The 22,767-nt window shown below is 46.5% G+C and overlaps 1 protein-coding gene across 1 annotated transcript in view; it reads left to right on the top strand.

Annotated features, from left to right (window-relative positions):
* Positions 1 to 15,924, top strand: part of LOC115127941 (xylosyltransferase 1-like) — a 65,549-nt gene extending 49,625 nt beyond the window's left edge. The window contains exons 9-12 of the mRNA XM_065010842.1: positions 709 to 872; positions 7,087 to 7,282; positions 8,298 to 8,631; positions 9,065 to 15,924. Coding sequence (XP_064866914.1) covers positions 709 to 872; positions 7,087 to 7,282; positions 8,298 to 8,631; positions 9,065 to 9,387 — 1,017 coding nt within the window. The 3' untranslated portion in view covers positions 9,388 to 15,924. The remainder of the gene's footprint in view (positions 1 to 708; positions 873 to 7,086; positions 7,283 to 8,297; positions 8,632 to 9,064) is intronic.
* The last annotated feature ends 6,843 nt before the right edge of the window (positions 15,925 to 22,767 follow it).

Below are 22,767 nucleotides of genomic sequence, written 5' to 3'. Positions count from 1 at the left end.
TTCTACTATAATACTGGTCCTCCAGGAGTCCCCAGGGTTCTACTATAACACTGCTCCCTCTCCTCCAGGAGTCCCCATGGTTCTACTATAATACTGGTCCTCCAGGAGTCCCCAGGGTTCTACTATAATACTGCTCCTCCAGGAGTCCCCAGGGTTCTACTATAATACTGGTCCTCCAGGAGTCCCCAGGGTTCTACTATAATACTGCTCCTCCAGGAGTCCCCATGGTTCTACTATAATACTGGTCCTCCAGGAGTCCCCAGGGTTCTACTAATGCACTGCTCTTCCAGGAGACTCCAGGGTTCTACTATAACACTGCTCCCTCTCCTCCAGGAGACCCCAGGGTTCTACTATAACACTGATTCCTCTCCTCCAGGAGACCCCAGGGTTCTACTATAACACTGATTCCTCTCCTCCAGGAGACTCCAGGGTTCTACTATAACACTGCTCCCTCTCCTCCTCCAGGAGTCCCCAGGGTTCTACTAATACACTGCTCTTCCAGGAGACCCCAGGGTTCTACTATAACACTGATTCCTCTCCTCCAGGAGACCCCAGGGTTCTACTATAACACTGCTCCCTCTCCTCCTCCAGGAGTCCCCAGGGTTCTACTATAATACTGCTCCTCCAGGAGTCCCCAGGGTTCTACTATAACACTGCTCCTCCAGGAGACCCCAGGATTCTACTATAACACTGATTCCTCTCTTCCAGGAGACCCCAGGGCTCCAGTCGTACTGGGAGAATGTGTACGATGAGACGGACAGCGTTGCCAGCCTATCAGACAGCCAGCTCACTCACTACCACGCCTTCACACGCATGGGCCTATCACGGGCCGCCACGTCACTGCAGGGCCACCCTGACAACAACAGCTGCAGGTCAGTCCGGAAGAGGTGTGTGTGTGTGTGTGTGTTTACGTCATGTGTGTGAATAACTGAATTCCAAACCAACCCCTAACACCCCCCCCCCCCCCACCCATACACACTGGTAGAACAGAAAGAATTGGATAGGGCCCTGTCCAACCCCTACTCTGTGCCCCCTACCCCCTACCCACTGCCCCCTAGACAGTTGTAGAGAGTAGAGAAGGTTTGGAAATATGGCAAAAATCCCGGCTAGTTTTTCAGAGGGTACGGAGGGAAAACATCACCACATTGCTTGTTATTCCTCACTGTCTACCTGCCGTCTGCACTGTCACGGTAGAATAGTACAGGAGCCTCAGGGGGTATTCTCACCTCAGGGGGTATTCTCACCTCAGGGGGTATTCTCACCTCAGGGATGTCACCATGAGGCCAATGATGACTTTAAAACAGTTAGAGTTTAATGGCTGTGATAGAAAACTGAGGATGGATCAACTACATTGTAGTTACTCCACAATACTAACCTCACTGACAGAGTGAAAAGAAGGAAGCCTGTACAGAATAAAACCATTCCAGAACATACATCCTGTTTGCAACGCGGCACTAAAGTAAAACTGCAAAAATGTGGCAAAGAAATGAACTTTATGTCCTGATTACAAAGTGTTATGTTTGGGGCAAATCCAACACAATACATCACTGAGTACCACTCTTCATATTTTCAAGCATGGTGGTGGCTGCATCATGTTATGGGTATGCTTGTCATCGGCAAGGACTAGAGAGTTTTTTAGGATAAAAATAAACAGAATGGAGGTAAGCACAGGCAAAATCCTAGAGGAAAACCTGGTTCAGTCTGCTTTCCACCAGACACTGGGAGATGAATTCACCTTTCAGCTGGACAACAACCTAAAACACAAGGCCAAATATACACTGGAGTTGCTTACCAACTGATGCTGAGTGAATGATCCTGAGTGGCTTAGTTACAGTTTTGACTTAAATCTACTTGAAAATCTAATGGCAAGACCTGAAAATGGCTGTCTAGCAATGATCAACAACCAATTAGACAGCTTAAAGAATAAAAAAATAGAAAAAAAGTGCCAATATTGTATAATCCAGGCGTGTAAAGACCCAGAAACAGCTGTAAACGCTGCCAAAGGTGCTTAACCAACATATATGGACTGTGAATACGTAGGTAAATGAGATATACATTTCATATTCAATACATTTTCTAACATTTCTGAAAACATGTTTTCACTTTGTCATTATTGGATATTTAATACATTTTGAATTCATTCCCAAAATGTGGAATAAGTCCAAATGTATGAATATCTTCTGGAAGGCTCTGTACCTTTCAAGATCCTCTCAGGTCTCCACATGCACCTAAACCAGTGTTTCTTAACCCTGGGTCCTCTCAGGTCTCCACATGCACCTAAACCAGTGTTTCTTAACCCTGGGTCCTCTCAGGTCTCCACATGCACCTAAACCAGTGTTTCTTAACCCTGGGTCCTCTCAGGTCTCCACATGCACCTAAACCAGTGTTTCTTAACCCTGGGTCCTCTCAGGTCTCCACATGCACCTAAACCAGTGTTTCTTAACCCTGGGTCCTGCATGGGGACTCAAAACAGGTTCACATTGTAGTATTACCGCCATAGAACTAGACACCGTATTCCACCAAATCAACACATCACAGGGCCCAGGGTTTAGGGGCTAGGGGTTGATTCTGGACAGGGCCTAGGATTTAGGGGCTAGGAGTTGATTCTGGACAGGGCCCAGGGTTTAGGGGCTAGGGGTTGATTCTGGACAGGGCCCAGGGTTTAGGGGCTAGGGGTCGATTCTGGACAGGGCCCAGGGTTTAGGGGCTAGGGGTTGATTCTGGACAGGGCCTAGGGTTTAGGGGCTAGGGGTTGATTCTGGACAGGGCCCAGGGTTTAGGGGCTAGGGGTCGATTCTGGACAGGGCCTAGGGTTTAGGGGCTAGGAGTTGATTCTGGACAGGGCCCAGGGTTTAGGGGCTAGGGGTTGATTCTGGACAGGACCCAGGGTGTAGGGGCTAGGAGTTGGTTCTCGACAGGGCCTAGGGTTTAGGGGCTAGGAGTTGATTCTGGACAGGACCTAGGGTGTAGGGACTAGGGGTTGATTCTGGACAGGACCTAGGGTTTAGGGGCTAGGGGTTGATTCTGGACAGGATCTCACCATTACCAGGCTAGGAGCTAGGTTTTATCTAGAGGAGGAGACCAGATCTCATCATTACCAGGCTAGGAGCTAGGTTTTATCTAGCAGAGACCAGATCTCATCATTACCAGGCTAGGAGCTAGGTTTTATCTAGCAGAGACCAGATCTCATCATTACCAGGCTAGGAGCTAGGTTTTATCTAACAGAGACCAGATATCATCATTACCAGGCTAGGAGCTAGGTTTTATCTAGCAGAGACCAGATCTCATCATTACCAGGCTAGGAGCTAGGTTTTATCTAGCAGAGACCAGATCTCATCATTACCAGGCTAGGAGCTAGGTTTTATCTAGCAGAGACCAGATCTCATCATTAACAGGCTAGGAGCTAGGTTTTATCTACCAGAGACCAGATCTCATCATTACCAGGCTAGGAGCTAGGTTTTATCTAGCACAGACCAGATCTCACCTTTACCAGGCTACGAGCTAGGTTTTATCTAGAGGAGGAAACCAGATCTCATCATTACCAGGCTAGGAGCTAGGTTTTATCTAGCAGAGACCAGATCTCACGATTACCAGTCTAGGAGCTAGGTTTTATCTAGCAGAGGAGACCAGATATCATCATTAACAGGCTAGGAGCTAGGTTTTATCTAGCAGAGACCAGATCTCATCATTACCAGGCTAGGAGCTAGGTTTTATCTAGTAGAGACCAGATCTCATCATTAACAGGCTAGGAGCTAGGTTTTATCTAGCAGAGACCAGATCTCATCATTACCAGGCTAGGAGCTAGGTTTTATCTAGCAGAGACCAGATCTCACGATTACCAGGCTAGGAGCTAGGTTTTATCTAGCAGAGGAGACCAGATATCATCATTAACAGGCTAGGAGCTAGGTTTTATCTAGCAGAGGAGACCAGATATCATCATTAACAGGCTAGGAGCTAGGTTTTATCTAGCAGAGGAGACCAGATCTCACCATTACCAGGCTATTACCTGTCTGGTCTGGTCTGGTCTGGTCTGGTCTGGTCTGGCCTGCCTGCCTGCCTGCCTGCCTGCCTGCCTGCCTGCCTGCCTGCCTAGGTGTGTGTGTATGGGTATGTTGCAAGAGCTCCAAATCAAATATGGAGAATAACTTGTTACATTTAGACAAACAGGCCTCAGTTTCTCAGACTGGCTTTTTCCAGCCATGTAAGTCGGGGTGAGAGGACGGTGTGTGTGTGTGCAGGTTATGGGTGGAGTGTGTACACAAGCACAAGGAGACACTTGTTGCTGGTTGGGTGTGTATCAGAAGTAGGGGGCCAAGATGTGTGTGTGGGGGGGTTGAGAGTAGAGTGATCTCTCTGTTCCAGCTCCTGAAGCCCTGTTTGTTCTGACGTGTGTTTGAGGACCATCGAGTGTCTGTGGACATTTCAAATCAAATCAAACTTTATTTGTCACATGCGCCGAATACAACAAGTGTAGACCTTACAGTGAAATGATTACTGACAAGCCCTTAACCAACAGTGTAGACCTTACGGTGAAATGATTACTGACAAGCCCTTAACCAACAGTGTAGACCTCACAGTGAAATGCTGACTTACAAGCCCTTAACCAACAGTGTAGACCTCACAGTGAAATGCTTACTGACAAGCCCTTAACCAACCGTGTAGACCTCATAGTGAAATGCTGAATACAACAGTGTAGACCTTACGGTGAAATGATTACTGACAAGCCCTTAACCAACATTGTAGGCCTCACAGTGAAATGCTTTACTGACAAGCCCTTAACCAACATTGTAGGCCTCACAGTGAAATGCTGACTTACAAGCCCTTAACCAACAGTGTAGACCTCACAGTGAAATGCTTACTGACAAGCCCTTAACCAACAGTGTAGACCTCACAGTGAAATGCTGACTTACAAGCCCTTAACCAACAGTGTAGACCTCACAGTGAAATGCTTACTGACAAGCCCTTAACCAACCGTGTAGACCTCATAGTGAAATGCTGAATACAACAGTGTAGACCTCACAGTGAAATGCTGACTGACAAGCCCTTAACCAACAGTGTAGACCTCATAGTGAAATGCTGACTGACAAGCCCTTAACCAACAGTGTAGACCTCACAGTGAAATGCTTTACTTACAAGCCCTTAACCAACAGTGTAGACCTCACAGTGAAATGCTGACTTACAAGCCCTTAACCAACAGTGTAGACCTCACAGTGAAATGCTTTACTTACAAGCCCTTAACCAACAGTGCAGTTCAAGAAGAGTTAAGAAAATATTTACCAAGTACACTAATGTAAAAAATTAATTATAAAGAGGTTATATACAGGGGGTACCGGTACAGAGTCACTGTGGAGGTTATATACAGGGGGTACCAGTACCGAGTCACTGTGGAGGTTATATACAGGGGGTACCGGTACAGAGTCACTGTGGAGGTTATATACAGGGGGTACCGGTACTGAGTCAGTGTGGAGGTTATATACAGGGGGTACCAGTACCGAGTCACTGTGGAGGTTATATACAGGGGGTACCGGTACAGAGTCACTGTGGAGGTTATATACAGGGGGTACCAGTACTGAGTCAGTGTGGAGGTTATATACAGGGGGTACCAGTACCGAGTCACTGTGGAGGTTATATACAGGGGGTGTGGAGGTTATATACAGGGGTACCAGAGTCACTGTGGAGGTTATATACAGGGGGTACCACTGGGTTACTGAGTCAGTCAGTGGGAGGTTATATACAGGGGGTACCAGTACCGAGTCACTGTGGAGGTTATATACAGGGGGTACCGGTACAGAGTCACTGTGGAGGTTATATACAGGGGGTACCGGTACTGAGTCAGTGTGGAGGTTATATACAGGGGGTACCAGTACCGAGTCACTGTGGAGGTTATATACAGGGGGTACCGGTACAGAGTCAATGTGGAGGCTATATACAGGGGGTACCGGTACTGAGTCAGTGTGGAGGTTATATACAGGGGGTACCGGTACTGAGTCAGTGTGGAGGTTATATACAGGGGGTACCGGTACTGAGTCAGTGTGGAGGCTGTATACAGGGGGTACCGGTACTGAGTCAGTGTGGAGGCTGTATACAGGGGGTACCGGTACTGAGTCAGTGTGGAGGCTGTATACAGGGGGTACCGGTACCGAGTCAGTGTGGAGGTTATATACAGGGGGTACCGGTACCGAGTCAGTGTGGAGGCTGTATACAGGGGGTACCGGTACCGAGTCAGTGTGGAGGCTGTATACAGGGGGTACCGGTACCGAGTCAGTGTGGAGGTTATATACAGGGGGTACCGGTACTGAGTCAGTGTGGAGGCTGTATACAGGGGGTACCGGTACTGAGTCAGTGTGGAGGCTGTATACAGGGGGTACCGGTACTGAGTCAGTGTGGAGGCTGTATACAGGGGGTACCGGTACCGAGTCAGTGTGGAGGTTATATACAGGGGGTACCGGTACCGAGTCAGTGTGGAGGTTATATACAGGGGGTACCGGTACTGAGTCAGTGTGGAGGCTGTATACAGGGGGTACCGGTACTGAGTCAGTGTGGAGGCTGTATACAGGGGGTACCGGTACTGAGTCAGTGTGGAGGCTGTATACAGGGGGTACCGGTACTGAGTCAGTGTGGAGGCTATATACAGGGGGTACCGGTACTGAGTCAGTGTGGAGGCTATATACAGGGGGTACCGGTACAGAGTCAATGTGGAGGCTGTATACAGGGGGTACCAGTACTGAGTCAGTGTGGAGGCTATATACAGGGGGTACCGGTACTGAGTCAGTGTGGAGGCTGTATACAGGGGGTACCGGTACTGAGTCAGTGTGGAGGCTATATACAGGGGGTACCGGTACTGAGTCAGTGTGGAGGCTATATACAGGGGGTACCGGTACTGAGTCAGTGTACCCCACAGGTTAGTTGAGGTAATTTGTACATGTAGGTGGGGGCGAAGTGACATTTCCGTAGATGGCTGTACATTTGGGTGGATGTCTGTGGATTTTTGGGTGTGTATTTGTGTGTATTTGTACTGTGTATGTGGATATTTGAGTGTGTATTTGTGTGTCATTGTACTGTTTGTGTATATTTGGGGTTTCCCAGGTATATCCCCAGGGGCCACCCGGTGTCTGTCCATTTGTACTTCCTGTCAGACGTGTTCCAAGGCTACCTGGTTCGTCAACATGCTAGTAACCTAGCAACCAGCCAGCTAGAGACCCTAGAGACTTGGGTCTCCCATAGCAACCACTTCACCCTGGCCCCAGCAACCAACACACTCAACAGACTACAGTTTGCAGAGGTGAGACATGCACGCCCGCACGTACGCACACATACACTTCAAATGTAACCTATCCCTGGTACCTGGTACCTGGGAGAGAGAGAGAGAGAGAGAGAGAGAGAGAGATGGTGGTTCTGTCCCCACTGAAACAGGCTTTGGTACCTGGGAGAGAGAGAGAGAGAGAGAGAGAGAGAGAGAGAGAGAGAGAGAGCGAGAGATGGTGGTTCTGTCCCCACTGAAACAGGCTTTGGTACCTGAGAGAGAGAGAGAGAGAGAGAGAAATGGTGGTTCTGTCCCCGCTGAAATAGGCTCTGGTACCTGAGAGAGAGAGGTTCTGTCCCCACTGAAACAGGCTCTGGTACCTGAGAGAGAGAGAGAGAGAGAGAGAGAGAGAGATGGTGGTTCTGTCCCCACTGAAACAGGCTTTGGTACCTGGGAGAGAGAGAGAGAGAGAGAGAGAGAGAGAGAGAGAGAGAGAGAGAGAGAGAGAGAGAGAGAGAGAGAGAGAGAGAGAGAGAGAGAGAGAGAGAGAGAGAGAGAGAGAGAGAGAGAGAGGTTCTGTCCCCACTGAAACAGGCTTTGGTACCCTTGGAGAGAGAGATGGTGGTTCTGTCCCCCCTGAAACAGGCTCTGAGTCACTATTTGTTAAGTGTCTTTATTGCCAGGTTGCTGCAGGTTGCTGCTGCCCCCTGGGGATGACATGTGGTACTGGATGTGTCCTGTCACGCTGTCGCTGGAACACTAATTTAATTACCATTTGTTAATTAACAGGGAAGTCGTTAAAAAAAATCAAGTAGTGCACAGGCTGCCATTCAGGGGACTTAGATTCCACCTGCTGGAAATCCTTCACACGATTCTCTCTCTCTCTCTCTACAGTATCTCTGTTTTCATTCAAATCAACCCTCTGTTTCTTGATCTTTCTCAATAAATCCTTCACACGATTCTCTCTCTCTCTCTCTACAGTATCTCTGTTTTCATTCAAATCAACCCTCTGTTTCTTGATCTCTCTCAATATCTCTTTCTCTCCTCCCCTCAGGTGGGTACAGACTGGGACGCCAAAGAGAGAATCTTCAGGAACTTCGGAAGCCTCCTGGGCCCCACGGAGGAGCCGGTTGCCATGCAACGCTGGGGCCGGGGACAGAACGTCACGGTAACCGTCGTCTGGGTGGACCCCACCAACGTCATAGCCGCCACATACGACATCCTGGTGGACGGCGGGACAGAGTACACACACTACCGGCCCCCGTTAACCGTGCCGTTACGACCCGGCGTGTGGACGCTGCGAGTGTTGCATCACTGGAACCTGTTGGCCTCCACCAGCTTTGTGGTTTCACCTCTGGAGCACCACGGCCAGCAGCCTATACGCCAGGGTAAACACACACACACACACACTGGACTGAGGACTAGAACCTGGACACCTCGATATACATCACCTGGAACACACTAACACACACCAAACCACACACACACATTCACAGCCTATCCTGTAACACCTACATGGAATTTCAATAATTATCTCCCTTTCGCCCCTCCCCTGTCTCCTTCCTTCCTTCCTTCCTTCCTTCCTTCCTTCCTTCCTTCCTTCCTTCCTTCCTTCCTTCCTTCCTTCCTTCCTTCCTTCCTTCCTTCCTTCCTTCCTTCCTTCCTTCCTTCCTTCCTTCCTTCCTTCCTTCCTCCTCCCTCCCTTCCTTCCTCCCCTCCACTTCCTCTCCTTCCTTCCTTCCGTCCTCTCCTTCCTCCTCTCCTCTCCTTCCTCTCCTCCCCCCCCCACTCCTCCTCCCTTCCTTCCTCCCCCCTCTCTAGAAGACACAGTGAAGCTCCACAGCGGGCCGGTCCGTAACTCCTACATGGATCAGAGTTTCCACGGCCTCAACCCCATCCTCAACCTCCCTGTGCACCTGGGACAGGTGGAGGAGGCGGAGTTTAAAGCGTCACTGACAGGGGCGGAGCTCCAGAGCTGGGTGGACCATCTCCTGGCAGGGGTTTGGTCTGCAGCGGACGTGTGTTCTCAGGGTCCTAGCTCCTGTCCCGTTATGCAGCGGTGTCGGGAGACGGGATGGAGCGCGCTCAGTCCCGACCCGAAGTCTGATCTGGGTCCCCCCAGAGGGAACGGACGGATTAGGTAGCACCGTCGCCACGGCTACTGCTACAGCCAACCAATGGCTTGGAGGATGAACTAACAGGAAACGTTTTAGTGTGGTGAGATGGTCTGCTGCGTTCTAAATTGCTCCTCCATTTCCTGTATACTGAGTGGACAAAACATTAAGAACACCTGTTGTATCCATGACTGACCAGGTGAATCCAGATGAAAGATATGATCCCTTATTGATGTTACTTGTTAAATCCTCTTCAATCAGTGTAGATGAAGGGGAGGAGACCTGGTTAAAGAATGTTTTTAAGCCTTGAGACAATTGAGACATGGATTGTGTCTGTGTTGCCATTCAGAGGGTGAATGGTAGTAGGTACCAGACACACCGGTTTGTGCCAAGAACTGCAACGTTGCTGGGTTTTTCACACTCAACAGTTTCTGTGTGTATCAAGAATGGTGTTCTTAAATGTTTTGTACTCTCAGTGTATAGTGCACTACCATAGGGCTCTGATCAGAAGGAGTGCACTATATAGGGAACAGGGTGTCATTTGGGACACAGTAAAGGGAGGAGATCGAATGCATTGGATTACTGTACGAACGGCGTCATCACCAACCATGGCGTAACTCAGGAGCCAGGTAGTAGAGAAGGTTAGAAGAAAAGGCTGTGGACTGAAACCAAGAAGAAATGAGATAAGGAGCAGAGTCATCCTCTTCAGCATCAGGTGGCGCCACCTTCTGTCTCGGAGGCTAAACTGACTCTAGGATTAATTGAATTTGATTTATTGATTGATTGTTGTGTGGCACCCTTTTCCCTATATAGTGCACTACTTTAGACCAAAGCCCTAAGGGGAGTAGGGTGCCATTTGGGACAAATACTCATGCCTGGAGAAGAGGATGGAGGAACACGACACCGTCCTCTGAAAGGAGAAGGAGGAACACGACACTGTTCTCTGAAAGGAGATGGAGGAACACGACACCGTCCTCTGAAAGGAGAAGGAGGAACACGACACTGTTCTCTGAAAGGAGATGGAGGAACACGACACCGTCCTCTGAAAGGAGAAGGAGGAACACGACACTGTTCTCTGAAAGGAGATGGAGGGACACGACACTGTTCTCTGAAAGGAGATGGAGGATCACGACACTGTTCTCTGAAAGGAGATGGAGGAACACGACACCGTTCTCTGAAAGGAGATGGAGGAACACGACACTGTTCTCTGAAAGGAGATGGAGGAACACGACACTGTTCTCTGAAAGGAGATGGAGGAACACGACACCGTTCTGCGAAAGGAGATGGAGGAACACGACACTGTTCTCTGAAAGGAGATGGAGGAACACGACACCGTTCTCTGAAAGGAGATGGAGGAACACGACACTGTTCTCTGAAAGGAAATGGAGGAACACGACACTGTTCTCTGAAAGGAGATGGAGGGACACAACATCGTTCTCTGAAAGGAGAAGGAGGAACACGACACTGTTCTCTGAAAGGAAATGGAGGAACACGACACTGTTCTCTGAAAGGAGATGGAGGAACACGACACCGTTCTGCGAAAGGAGATGGAGGAACACGACACCGTCCTCTGAAAGGAGAAGGAGGAACACGACACTGTTCTCTGAAAGGAGATGGAGGAACACGACACTGTTCTCTGAAAGGAGATGGAGGAACACGACACCGTTCTCTGAAAGGAGATGGAGGAACACGACACTGTTCTCTGAAAGGAGATGGAGGAACACGACACTGTTCTCTGAAAGGAAATGGAGGAACACGACACTGTTCTCTGAAAGGAGATGGAGGAACACGACACTGTTCTCTGAAAGGAAGGAGAGGACTTAAAGGAGAGGAAGACCAGGAGAGAGGAGTGAAAATACCTCCATATTCTCATTTATTCTCCTCTGAGCCCCTCCTGAACTCATTTGGACTGAGTGTGTGTGTGTGAATGTGTGTGTGTGTGTGTGCGAGCGAGCGTGGGTTTTCTTCAGTGCCATGTCTGTATCTCAGCTCTGCTGGATCACAAAGGGGGTGCGTCACGATAATATCTCCTTTCTCCTGAAGTGTACACTCGTTCACTACTTCCCACAAATCTAAAAGCATTGGATTGGGAGAGCCGTAGTGGGAGTTCTGATACCAGTCATTTCCTTTTCAACCAGTGACAGGAAGTGAAGACACGGGGAGGAAGGAGAGATAATTGGCATGTACAGTAGCCAGGGATTGTATTCATCTCCCTGTTTATCCTGTAGATCTCTCTACCCTTCATGTGCTTTACATGAGACAGAGTACAATTCTAAGTTAACTATTTATTCAAGTTTATATTATATTAATGAAACAGTTTTTTGTTGTTGTCAATGACTGATGTTTACATTCGGCATCCTATTCCCTACATACTGTCTATGGACACTGGTCAAAAGTAGTGCACTATGTAGGGAATAGGATGCTGTTTTGGAGGCGATCATGCTGGGGAGGGGTTTGCACACGGCAGAGAACCTGCTGTCTTGATTTCCAAAGACCCTCAACCCCCTGTTGTCATGACATCAGACACGTTGTCCTGTTCAGGGCTCCATCTCAATACTCTAAAGAGGCTTGTCTTCCCCTGGGAAAGGAGCTTAACAGGGATACGTTGGGCAATGAGACCTGCTAGCATGCTAGCAGATAGCGCAACGACTGGAAGTCTATGGGTAACGCTAGTTAGCATCGGTTCTCAAAACTACCTCCAACTTCCCTCATACTGGACACAGAGACATAAACATACTATCCACGAGTTCAACGGACTCTGGGGAAGTAGATAAATGACCTCACTACCACAATCCCAAAGTATTCCTTTAAGGAAAATAAGTGAGGAGAGGAGCTTGAAGAGAGGAGGCGAGGAAGCCTCTGTAGACTATTGAGATGCAACCCTATGACTGTGGTCTACTGCCACCCACAGGCTACATTACAAATGGAGTCCTATTCTATAGTGCACTACTGTTGACCTGAAAACTATGGGCCCTTTTCCCTATATTGTACATTACTTGACCAGAGTCCTACATTGTACAGTCAGTAGCCGGTTAGACAGTCAGTACATCCAGACCCAGTGCATCCGGTCTGGATGTAACATTATAGACAGGATCACTGGGTCTGGATGTAACATTATAGACAGGATCACTGGGTCTGGATGTAACATTATAGACAGGATCACTGGGTCTGGATGTAACATTATAGACAGGATCACTGGGTCTGGATGTAACATAGACAGGATCACTGGGTCTGGATGTAACATAGACAGGATCACTGGGTCTGGATGTAACATAGACAGGATCACTGGGTCTGGATGTAACATAGACAGGATCACTGGGTCTGGATGTAACAGACAGGATCACTGGGTCTAGATGTAACATAGACAGGATCACTGGGTCTGGATGTAACAGACAGGATCACTGGGTCTAGATGTAACATAGACAGGATCACTGGGTCTGGATGTAACAGACAGGATCACTGGGTCTAGATGTAACAGACAGGATCACTGGGTCTAGATGTAACATTATAGACAGGATCACTGGGTCTAGATGTAACATAGACAGGATCACTGGGTCTGGATGTAACATAGACAGGATCACTGGGTCTGGATGTAACATAGACAGGATCACTGGGTCTGGATGTAACATAGACAGGATCACTTGGTCTGGATGTAACAGACAGGATCACTGGGTCTAGATGTAACAGACAGGATCACTGGGTCTAGATGTAACATTATAGACAGGATCACTGGGTCTAGATGTAACATAGACAGGATCACTGGGTCTGGATGTAACATAGACAGGATCACTGGGTCTGGATGTGACAGACAGGATCACTGGGTCTGGATGTAACATAGACAGGATCACTGGGTCTGGATGTAACAGACAGGATCACTGGGTCTGGATGTAACATAGACAGGATCACTGGGTCTGGATGTAACATAGACAGGATCACTGGGTCTGGATGTAACATAGACAGGATCACTGGGTCTGGATGTAACAGACAGGATCACTGGGTCTGGATGTAACAGACAGGATCACTGGGTCTGGATGTAACATTATAGACAGGATCACTGGGTCTGGATGTAACAGACAGGATCACTGGGTCTGGATGTAACAGACAGGATCACTGGGTCTGGATGTAATATTATAGACAGGATCACTGGGTCTGGATGTAACAGACAGGATCACTGGGTCTGGATGTAATATTATAGACAGGATCACTGGGTCTGGATGTAACATTATAGACAGGATCACTGGGTCTGGATGTAACATACAGGATCACTGGGTCTGGATGTAACAGACAGGATCACTGGGTCTGGATGTAATATTATAGACAGGATCACTGGGTCTGGATGTAAAATTATAGACAGGATCACTGGGTCTGGATGTAACAGACAGGATCACTGGGTCTGGATGTAACATTATAGACAGGATCACTGGGTCTAGATGTGACAGACAGGATCACTGGGTCTAGATGTGACAGACAGGATCACTGGGTCTAGATGTAACATAGACAGGATCACTGGGTCTGGATGTAACAGACAGGATCACTGGGTCTGGATGTAACATTATAGACAGGATCACTGGGTCTGGATGTAACATTATAGACAGGATCACTGGGTCTGGATGTAACATTATAGACAGGATCACTGGGTCTGGATGTAACATAGACAGGATCACTGGGTCTGGATGTAACATTATAGACAGGATCACTGGGTCTGGATGTAACAGACAGGATCACTGGGTCTGGATGTAACAGACAGGATCACTGGGTCGTGATGTAACATAGACAGGATCACTGGGTCTGGATGTAACAGACAGGATCACTGGGTCTGGATGTAACATTATAGACAGGATCACTGGGTCTGGATGTAACATAGACAGGATCACTGGGTCTGGATGTAATATTATAGACAGGATCACTGGGTCTGGATGTAACATAGACAGGATCACTGGGTCTGGATGTAACATAGACAGGATCACTGGGTCTGGATGTAACATTATAGACAGGATCACTGGGTCTGGATGTAACATAGACAGGATCACTGGGTCTGGATGTAACATAGACAGGATCATTGGGTCTGGATGTAACAGACAGGATCACTCGGTCTGGATGTAACAGACAGGATCACTGGGTCTGGATGTAACATTATAGACAGGATCACTGGGTCTGGATGTAACATAGACAGGATCACTGGGTCTGGATGTAACATAGACAGGATCACTGGGTCTAGATGTAACATAGACAGGATCATTGGGTCTGGATGTAACATAGACAGGATCACTGGGTCTGGATGTAACATAGACAGGATCATTGGGTCTGGATGTAACAGACAGGATCACTGGGTCTGGATGTAACATTATAGACAGGATCACTGGGTCTGGATGTAACATAGACAGGATCACTGGGTCTGGATGTAACATTATAGACAGGATCACTGGGTCTGGATGTAACATTATAGACAGGATCACTGGGTCTGGATGTAACATTATAGACAGGATCACTGGGTCTGGATGTAATAGACAGGATCACTGGGTCTGGATGTAACATTATAGACAGGATCACTGGCTCTGGATGTAACATTATAGACAGGATCACTGGGTCTGGATGTAACATAGACAGGATCATTGGGTCTGGATGTAACATTATAGACAGGATCACTGGGTCTGGATGTAACATTATAGACAGGATCACTGGGTCTGGATGTAACATAGACAGGATCATTGGGTCTAGATGTAACATTATAGACAGGATCACTGGGTCTGGATGTAACATAGACAGGATCATTGGGTCTAGATGTAACACATGTACAGTCAGCTTTAAAAAGCCTTGACCTTCTCACTTTTGACCTCAAGAGTATACATGGCTACGATTGGCAAAACCCCAAAGAACATTGAACCAATGAGACGTCTGGTCCTGAGGCACCCTCTCCGCAGGGCGGGGCCAACAAGCAGGCCAGGCTGTCTGGTTTCAACACACCCTAAAAGGCCTCAGGACCAACCGACATTGCTAACCTTCAATGAAATACGCTCTTGTGTGATGAGCAACCTTGCTTGGGCTTTAGCTCTACAGGCTAACACCGTTTTGCAGCGCACAGTCGACCCAGGTTCAAACCCACACTGACCTCAGAAAAAACACTGTTGCTTAGTTACCTCTTGTGTCCATGGGAACAATTCAACTTTTATTTACAGTTTCAGTCTCAGACATTTTTAAAATTTAGACTGAGCTAACTGACGTGATGCCACGAGCAGCACCCGCAGATATTGAGATGAGCGAGATGCAACACTTCTCTCTCACCAGTCACACACAGTATCTGCGCATGTGCACAGGTTTGCTTTACGCTGTTCACAGCCCGGCAGCCAGGGGACCAAAACAGCGGACAAGTTGAGCATCACGCTTCAACACTCTTAAGTTTGAGCCGCTATGCCGTTTACTTTCTACATGTACGTCATATTGCTGAGTCTACCTTTAAATTAAACGTATTTAATAAAATATTCCACAGATGTTTTTTATGATGTACAATAGCTATTTTAGTATGAATTATTTAAAAAAATAAAAATACAAAAAATGTAAATAAATGTATTTTATGACGTTATGTGTTTTTTTAAAGTACAGTTTACAACATTAAGTTATGGAAAAGTGTCTAACAGAATGGATGGAGAAAAGGGCTTTGTATTAGTTCCAATGGCTCCATATTCCCTATATATAGTACACTACTGTTGACCAGGGCCTATAGGGCCCTATTCCCTATATAGTACACTACTGTTGACCAGGACGTATAGGGCTCTGATTGAAAGTAGTATGCTGTATAGGGAATCATTTGGGTCGCAGCCTCAGTACTACAAGTCACGTGACTGTTTTAAAGAGCCCTGTCAGATGTTATGATAACGTTGTGACTGTGTTGTCTGGCCGTTATGATAGTGGTGACATGACATCAGCTCAACGTTGGTTAGCCTCTCTTTCTTTCTCTCAGTAATGTTTTTGCTCTACAGTCTCTACATCGCTCTACTCTCCTTTGGTCTTCCTTTCTGCACTCTCCCCTCTCTCTTCCTCCCCCTCTCTTTGCCACCCACACCCTCCCTCTTTCTCTGATGGGGTGGTGGGCTGTGCCTTAGCTGTTCTCCTGTCTAAGGGCTCTAATTCAATCTATATCGCTGAAGTTCAGCGTTACAGTGTGATTGAAATGTAAAGGCAATGTTCGTTAGCTGAGACTGCATTCCCGGTAAATTCTGCACATGTTGGCTCAAATCAGGAAATGATCTTCACGTTTCTATTGAGCAATCTGTAAGGCTTCGGCTTCAGACTGACCAGAGCCCTCAGGCTGGGATTCAATCAAAGACGCATTCTGTCTGCGGAGAAAGCATTTGCGTTAAACACTACGAATGTTGTGGCTCAACCGTAATTGACCTGTAAAAGTTAAAGTGCAGTGAGCTTGTGGACAATGTGGCCGGAGTTCATTCTCAACCTTCTGTCTGTGACAAACAAACACTTCTGATGTCGTTGATGCCTTCTGGATTCACTTGTGGTTTGTGTCTACATTTTGAAATAAATTAAGGAAATAAGACCGTTTGTCATCTTGATTTCAGTCAGTCAGCCAGTCAGTCAGCCAATCAGTGAGCCAGTTATTTAATCAGTCAGTCAGCCAATCAGTGTCAGTCAGCCAATCAGTGAGCCAGTTATTTAATCAGTCAGTCAGCCAATCAGTGAGTCAGTTATTTAATCAGCCAGTCAGACAGTCAGTTAGTCCTTTTCTTATGTCGTGTTGAGTCTCTACATCTCGTTCACCCAACCAGACAATGTTTCAAGATAACAGGTTTGTTCTGACATCAAGTTGACATGTTCACACGAGCACCAAGGCAGACACACACACACACACACACACACACACACACACACACACACACACACACACACACACACACACACACACACACACACACACACACACACACACACACACACACACACACACACACACACACACACACACACACACAGAGAATGGGTGATTCCACTGTGTAGACGGACATGTTGGTCCTTTGAAGATCTCTCACCAGTGTCTCCTGTACACCTGTCAGTTAAGACTTTGATCACAGGACAGATGAAAGGATTTCAACTTCAAAGAGGGCGAGCCACAACCGGTCACTGGTCTTAGGGAGAGAGAACACATGCAGAAATACTCTTTCCCTCCTGAAGTGTACACTCCTTCCCTCCTGAAGTGTACACTCCTCCACTACTTCCCACACATCTAAATGGCAAATGGGCTAGTGGGAGTTTCCACTATGTTTCTGATACCAGTCGTCTCCTTTCAAACCAGAGAAGGGAAGTGAACAAGTGCAGACTTCAGGAGATGTTATTGGGACGGACGACAGGAGGGACGGACGACAGGAGGACGCTGCCTCACTAACTCATTCACTAGGGGAACAAGAGGTCTGAGCGCACACACACACGCACGCACACACACACACACACAGTGACTAGTGTAAACTCTGATGTGGTAGTCTGTGGTAGACAAGGCTCACATCACTGTCTGTCATTATCATCTTTTCAGGAGCAAGCTAATGGTACACTACTCCTAGTGGGACCACACCCTTTAATAGACTCCTAGTGGAACCACACCCTTTACTAGACTCCTAGTGGGGGACACACACCCTTTACTAGACTCCTAGTGGAACCACACCCTTTACTAGACTCCTAGTGGGGGACACACACCCTTTACTAGACTCCTAGTGGGACCACACCCTTTACTAGACTCCTAGTGGGACCACACCCTTTACTAGACTCCTAGTGGGACCACACCCTTTAATAGACTCCTAGTGGGACCACACCCTTTAATAGACTCCTAGTGGGACCACACCCTTTAATAGACTCCTAGTGGGACCACACCCTTTAATAGACTCCTAGTGGGACCACACCCTTTAATAGACTCCTAGTGGGACCACACCCTTTACTAGACTCCTAGTGGGGGACCACACCCTTTACTAGACTCCTAGTGGGGGACCACACCCTTTACTAGACTCCTAGTGGGGGACCACACCCTTTACTAGACTCCTAGTGGGACCACACCCTTTACTAGACTCCTAATCGTGGAACTAGATTCAATCTGATCGCCCCTTTCAATGGCAATATTTTCTCGTTCGCGGAGACCACACTAACTGTACACTAACTGCACACTAACTGTACACACCACATATGTCGGCTCAATTGGAAAATGACCTTTAAAATGCTGCGTTGTCCAAATCCCTGATCGGCTTGTCTCTTGGCCGAGGTTAAAACTATCATTCTGATCTCATGGACGGTCCTAGCATTGAAAGCTCCGTTTGTGAATTTGAACAAGTCTAATGTCAGAGTGGTTCCATTTCTCCAGCCCCATCACTCAGATGTTTACCAAAACAGTGGTGGGGTTTCCTCTTTGTTGTTGATTGAACTGCAGATTGAAAAATCACCTTTAGCCGACATCCGCAACATTTAACTTGAATCCGATCTCCATAAACAATCACAACAAAAAAATTGCCTTTAAAAGTGAACTGCAGTCTGCTTGTTGACAATGTGCCTTTAAAAGTCCATTGCAGTCTGCTTGTTGACAATGTGCCTTTAAAAGTCCATTGCAGTCTGCTTGTTGACAATGTGCCTTTAAAAGTCAACTGCAGTCTGCTTGTTGACAATGTGCCTTTAAAAGTCCATTGCAGTCTGCTTGTTGACAATGTGCCTTTAAAAGTCCATTGCAGTCTGCTTGTTGACAATGTGCCTTTAAAAGTCAAGTGCAGTCTGCTTGTTGACAATGTGCCTTTAAAAGTCAAGTGCAGTCTGCTTGTTGACAATGTGCCTTTAAAAGTCAAGTGCAGTCTGCTTGTTGACAATGTGCCTTTAAAAGTCAACTGCAGTCTGCTTGTTGACAATGTGCCTTTAAAAGTCAAGTGCAGTCTGCTTGTTGACAATGTGCCTTTAAAAGTCCAGTGCAGTCTGCTTGTCGACAATGTGCCTTTAAAAGTCAAGTGCAGTCTGCTTGTCGACAATGTGCCTTTAAAAGTCAAGTGCAGTCTGCTTGTCGACAATGTGCCTTTAAAAGTCAAGTGCAGTCTGCTTGTCGACAATGTGCCTTTAAAAGTCAAGTGCAGTCTGCTTGTCGACAATGTGCCTTTAAAAGTCAAGTGCAGTCTGCTTGTTGACAATGTGCCTTTAAAAGTCAAGTGCAGTCTGCTTGTCGACAATGTGCCTTTAAAAGTCAAGTGCAGTCTGCTTGTTGACAATGTGCCTTTAAAAGTCCATTGCAGTCTGCTTGTTGACAATGTGCCTTTAAAAGTCCATTGCAGTCTGCTTGTTAACAATGTGCCTTTAAAAGTCCATTGCAGTCTGCTTGTTGACAATGTGCCTTTAAAAGTCAAGTGCAGTCTGCTTGTTGACAATGTGCCTTTAAAAGTCAAGTGCAGTCTGCTTGTTGACAATGTGCCTTTAAAAGTCAAGTGCAGTCTGCTTGTTGACAATGTGCCTTTAAAAGTCAACTGCAGTCTGCTTGTTGACAATGTGCCTTTAAAAGTCAAGTGCAGTCTGCTTGTTGACAATGTGCCTTTAAAAGTCCAGTGCAGTCTGCTTGTTGACAATGTGCCTTTAAAAGTCCAGTGCAGTCTGCTTGTTGACAATGTGCCTTTAAAAGTCAAGTGCAGTCTGCTTGTTGACAATGTGCCTTTAAAAGTCAAGTGCAGTCTGCTTGTTGACAATGTGCCTTTAAAAGTCCAGTGCAGTCTGCTTGTTGACAATGTGCCTTTAAAAGTCCAGTGCAGTCTGCTTGTTGACAATGTGCCTTTAAAGTCAAGTGCAGTCTGCTTGTTGACAATGTGCCTTTAAAAGTCAAGTGCAGTCTGCTTGTTGACAATGTGCCTTTAAAAGTAAACTGCAGTCTGCTTGTTGACAATGTGCCTTTAAAAGTGAACTGCAGTCTGCTTGTTGACAATGTGCCTTTAAAAGTCAAGTGCAGTCTGCTTGTTGACAATGTGCCTTTAAAAGTCAACTGCAGTCTGCTTGTTGACAATGTGCCTTTAAAAGTGAACTGCAGTCTGCTTGTTGACAATGTGCCTTTAAAAGTTAAGTGCAGTCTGCTTGTTGACAATGTGCCTTTAAAAGTCCAGTGCAGTCTGCTTGTTGACAATGTGCCTTTAAAAGTCAACTGCAGTCTGCTTGTTGACAATGTGCCTTTAAAAGTCAACTGCAGTCTGCTTGTTGACAATGTGCCTTTAAAAGTCAACTGCAGTCTGCTTGTTGACAATGTGCCTTTAAAAGTGAACTGCAGTCTGCTTGTTGACAATGTGCCTTTAAAAGTCAAGTGCAGTCTGCTTGTCGACAATGTGCCTTTAAAAGTCAAGTGCAGTCTGCTTGTCGACAATGTGCCTTTAAAAGTCAAGTGCAGTCTGCTTGTCGACAATGTGCCTTTAAAAGTCAAGTGCAGTCTGCTTGTTGACAATGTGCCTTTAAAAGTCAAGTGCAGTCTGCTTGTTGACAATGTGCCTTTAAAAGTCAAGTGCAGTCTGCTTGTTGACAATGTGCCTTTAAAAGTCAACTGCAGTCTGCTTGTTGACAATGTGCCTTTAAAAGTCAAGTGCAGTCTGCTTGTTGACAATGTGCCTTTAAAAGTCCAGTGCAGTCTGCTTGTTGACAATGTGCCTTTAAAAGTCAAGTGCAGTCTGCTTGTTGACAATGTGCCTTTAAAAGTCAAGTGCAGTCTGCTTGTTGACAATGTGCCTTTAAAAGTCCATTGCAGTCTGCTTGTTGACAATGTGCCTTTAAAAGTCAAGTGCAGTCTGCTTGTTGACAATGTGCCTTTAAAAGTCCATTGCAGTCTGCTTGTTGACAATGTGCCTTTAAAAGTCAAGTGCAGTCTGCTTGTTGACAATGTCCCTTTAAAAGTCAAGTGCAGTCTGCTTGTTGACAATGTGCCTTTAAAAGTCCAGTGCAGTCTGCTTGTTGACAATGTGCCTTTAAAAGTCAACTGCAGTCTGCTTGTTGACAATGTGCCTTTAAAAGTCAACTGCAGTCTGCTTGTTGACAATGTGCCTTTAAAAGTCAAGTGCAGTCTGCTTGTTGACAATGTGCCTTTAAAAGTCCAGTGCAGTCTGCTTGTTGACAATGTGCCTTTAAAAGTCAAGTGCAGTCTGCTTGTTGACAATGTGCCTTTAAAAGTCAAGTGCAGTCTGCTTGTTGACAATGTGCCTTTAAAAGTCCATTGCAGTCTGCTTGTTGACAATGTGCCTTTAAAAGTCAAGTGCAGTCTGCTTGTTGACAATGTGCCTTTAAAAGTCCATTGCAGTCTGCTTGTTGACAATGTGCCTTTAAAAGTCAAGTGCAGTCTGCTTGTTGACAATGTCCCTTTAAAAGTCAAGTGCAGTCTGCTTGTTGACAATGTGCCTTTAAAAGTCCAGTGCAGTCTGCTTGTTGACAATGTGCCTTTAAAAGTCAACTGCAGTCTGCTTGTTGACAATGTGCCTTTAAAAGTCAACTGCAGTCTGCTTGTTGACAATGTGCCTTTAAAAGTCCAGTGCAGTCTGCTTGTTGACAATGTGCCTTTAAAAGTCCAGTGCAGTCTGCTTGTTGACAATGTGCCTTTAAAAGTCAACTGCAGTCTGCTTGTTGACAATGTGCCTTTAAAAGTCAACTGCAGTCTGCTTGTTGACAATGTGCCTTTAAAAGTCAACTGCAGTCTGCTTGTTGACAATGTGCCTTTAAAAGTCCAGTGCAGTCTGCTTGTTGACAATGTGCCTTTAAAAGTCCAGTGCAGTCTGCTTGTTGACAATGTGCCTTTAAAAGTCCAGTGCAGTCTGCTTGTTGACAATGTGCCTTTAAAAGTCAAGTGCAGTCTGCTTGTTGACAATGTGCCATTAAAAGTCCACTGCAGTCTGCTTGTTGACAATGTGCCTTTAAAAGTCCAGTGCAGTCTGCTTGTTGACAATGTGCCTTTAAAAGTCCAGTGCAGTCTGCTTGTTGACAATGTGCCTTTAAAAGTCAAGTGCAGTCTGCTTGTTGACAATGTGCCTTTAAAAGTCCACTGCAGTCTGCTTGTTCACAATGTGCCTTTAAAAGTCAAGTGCAGTCTGCTTGTCGACAATGTGCCTTTAAAAGTCAAGTGCAGTCTGCTTGTCGACAATGTGCCTTTAAAAGTCAAGTGCAGTCTGCTTGTTGACAATGTGCCTTTAAAAGTCAAGTGCAGTCTGCTTGTTGACAATGTGCCTTTAAAAGTCAAGTGCAGTCTGCTTGTTGACAATGTGCCTTTAAAAGTCAAGTGCAGTCTGCTTGTTGACAATGTGCCTTTAAAAGTCAAGTGCTTTCTGCTTGTTGACAATGTGCCTTTAAAAGTCCAGTGCAGTCTGCTTGTTGACAATGTGCCTTTAAAAGTCAAGTGCAGTCTGCTTGTTGACAATGTGCCTTTAAAAGTCC

This window comes from Oncorhynchus nerka, linkage group LG26 (genome assembly GCF_034236695.1).
Source record: "Oncorhynchus nerka isolate Pitt River linkage group LG26, Oner_Uvic_2.0, whole genome shotgun sequence".
In the NCBI taxonomy this organism is placed as follows: Eukaryota; Metazoa; Chordata; class Actinopteri; order Salmoniformes; family Salmonidae; genus Oncorhynchus; species Oncorhynchus nerka.
Note: the sequence above shows the minus strand (reverse complement) of the source record. Positions and strands in the feature narration are given on the sequence as shown.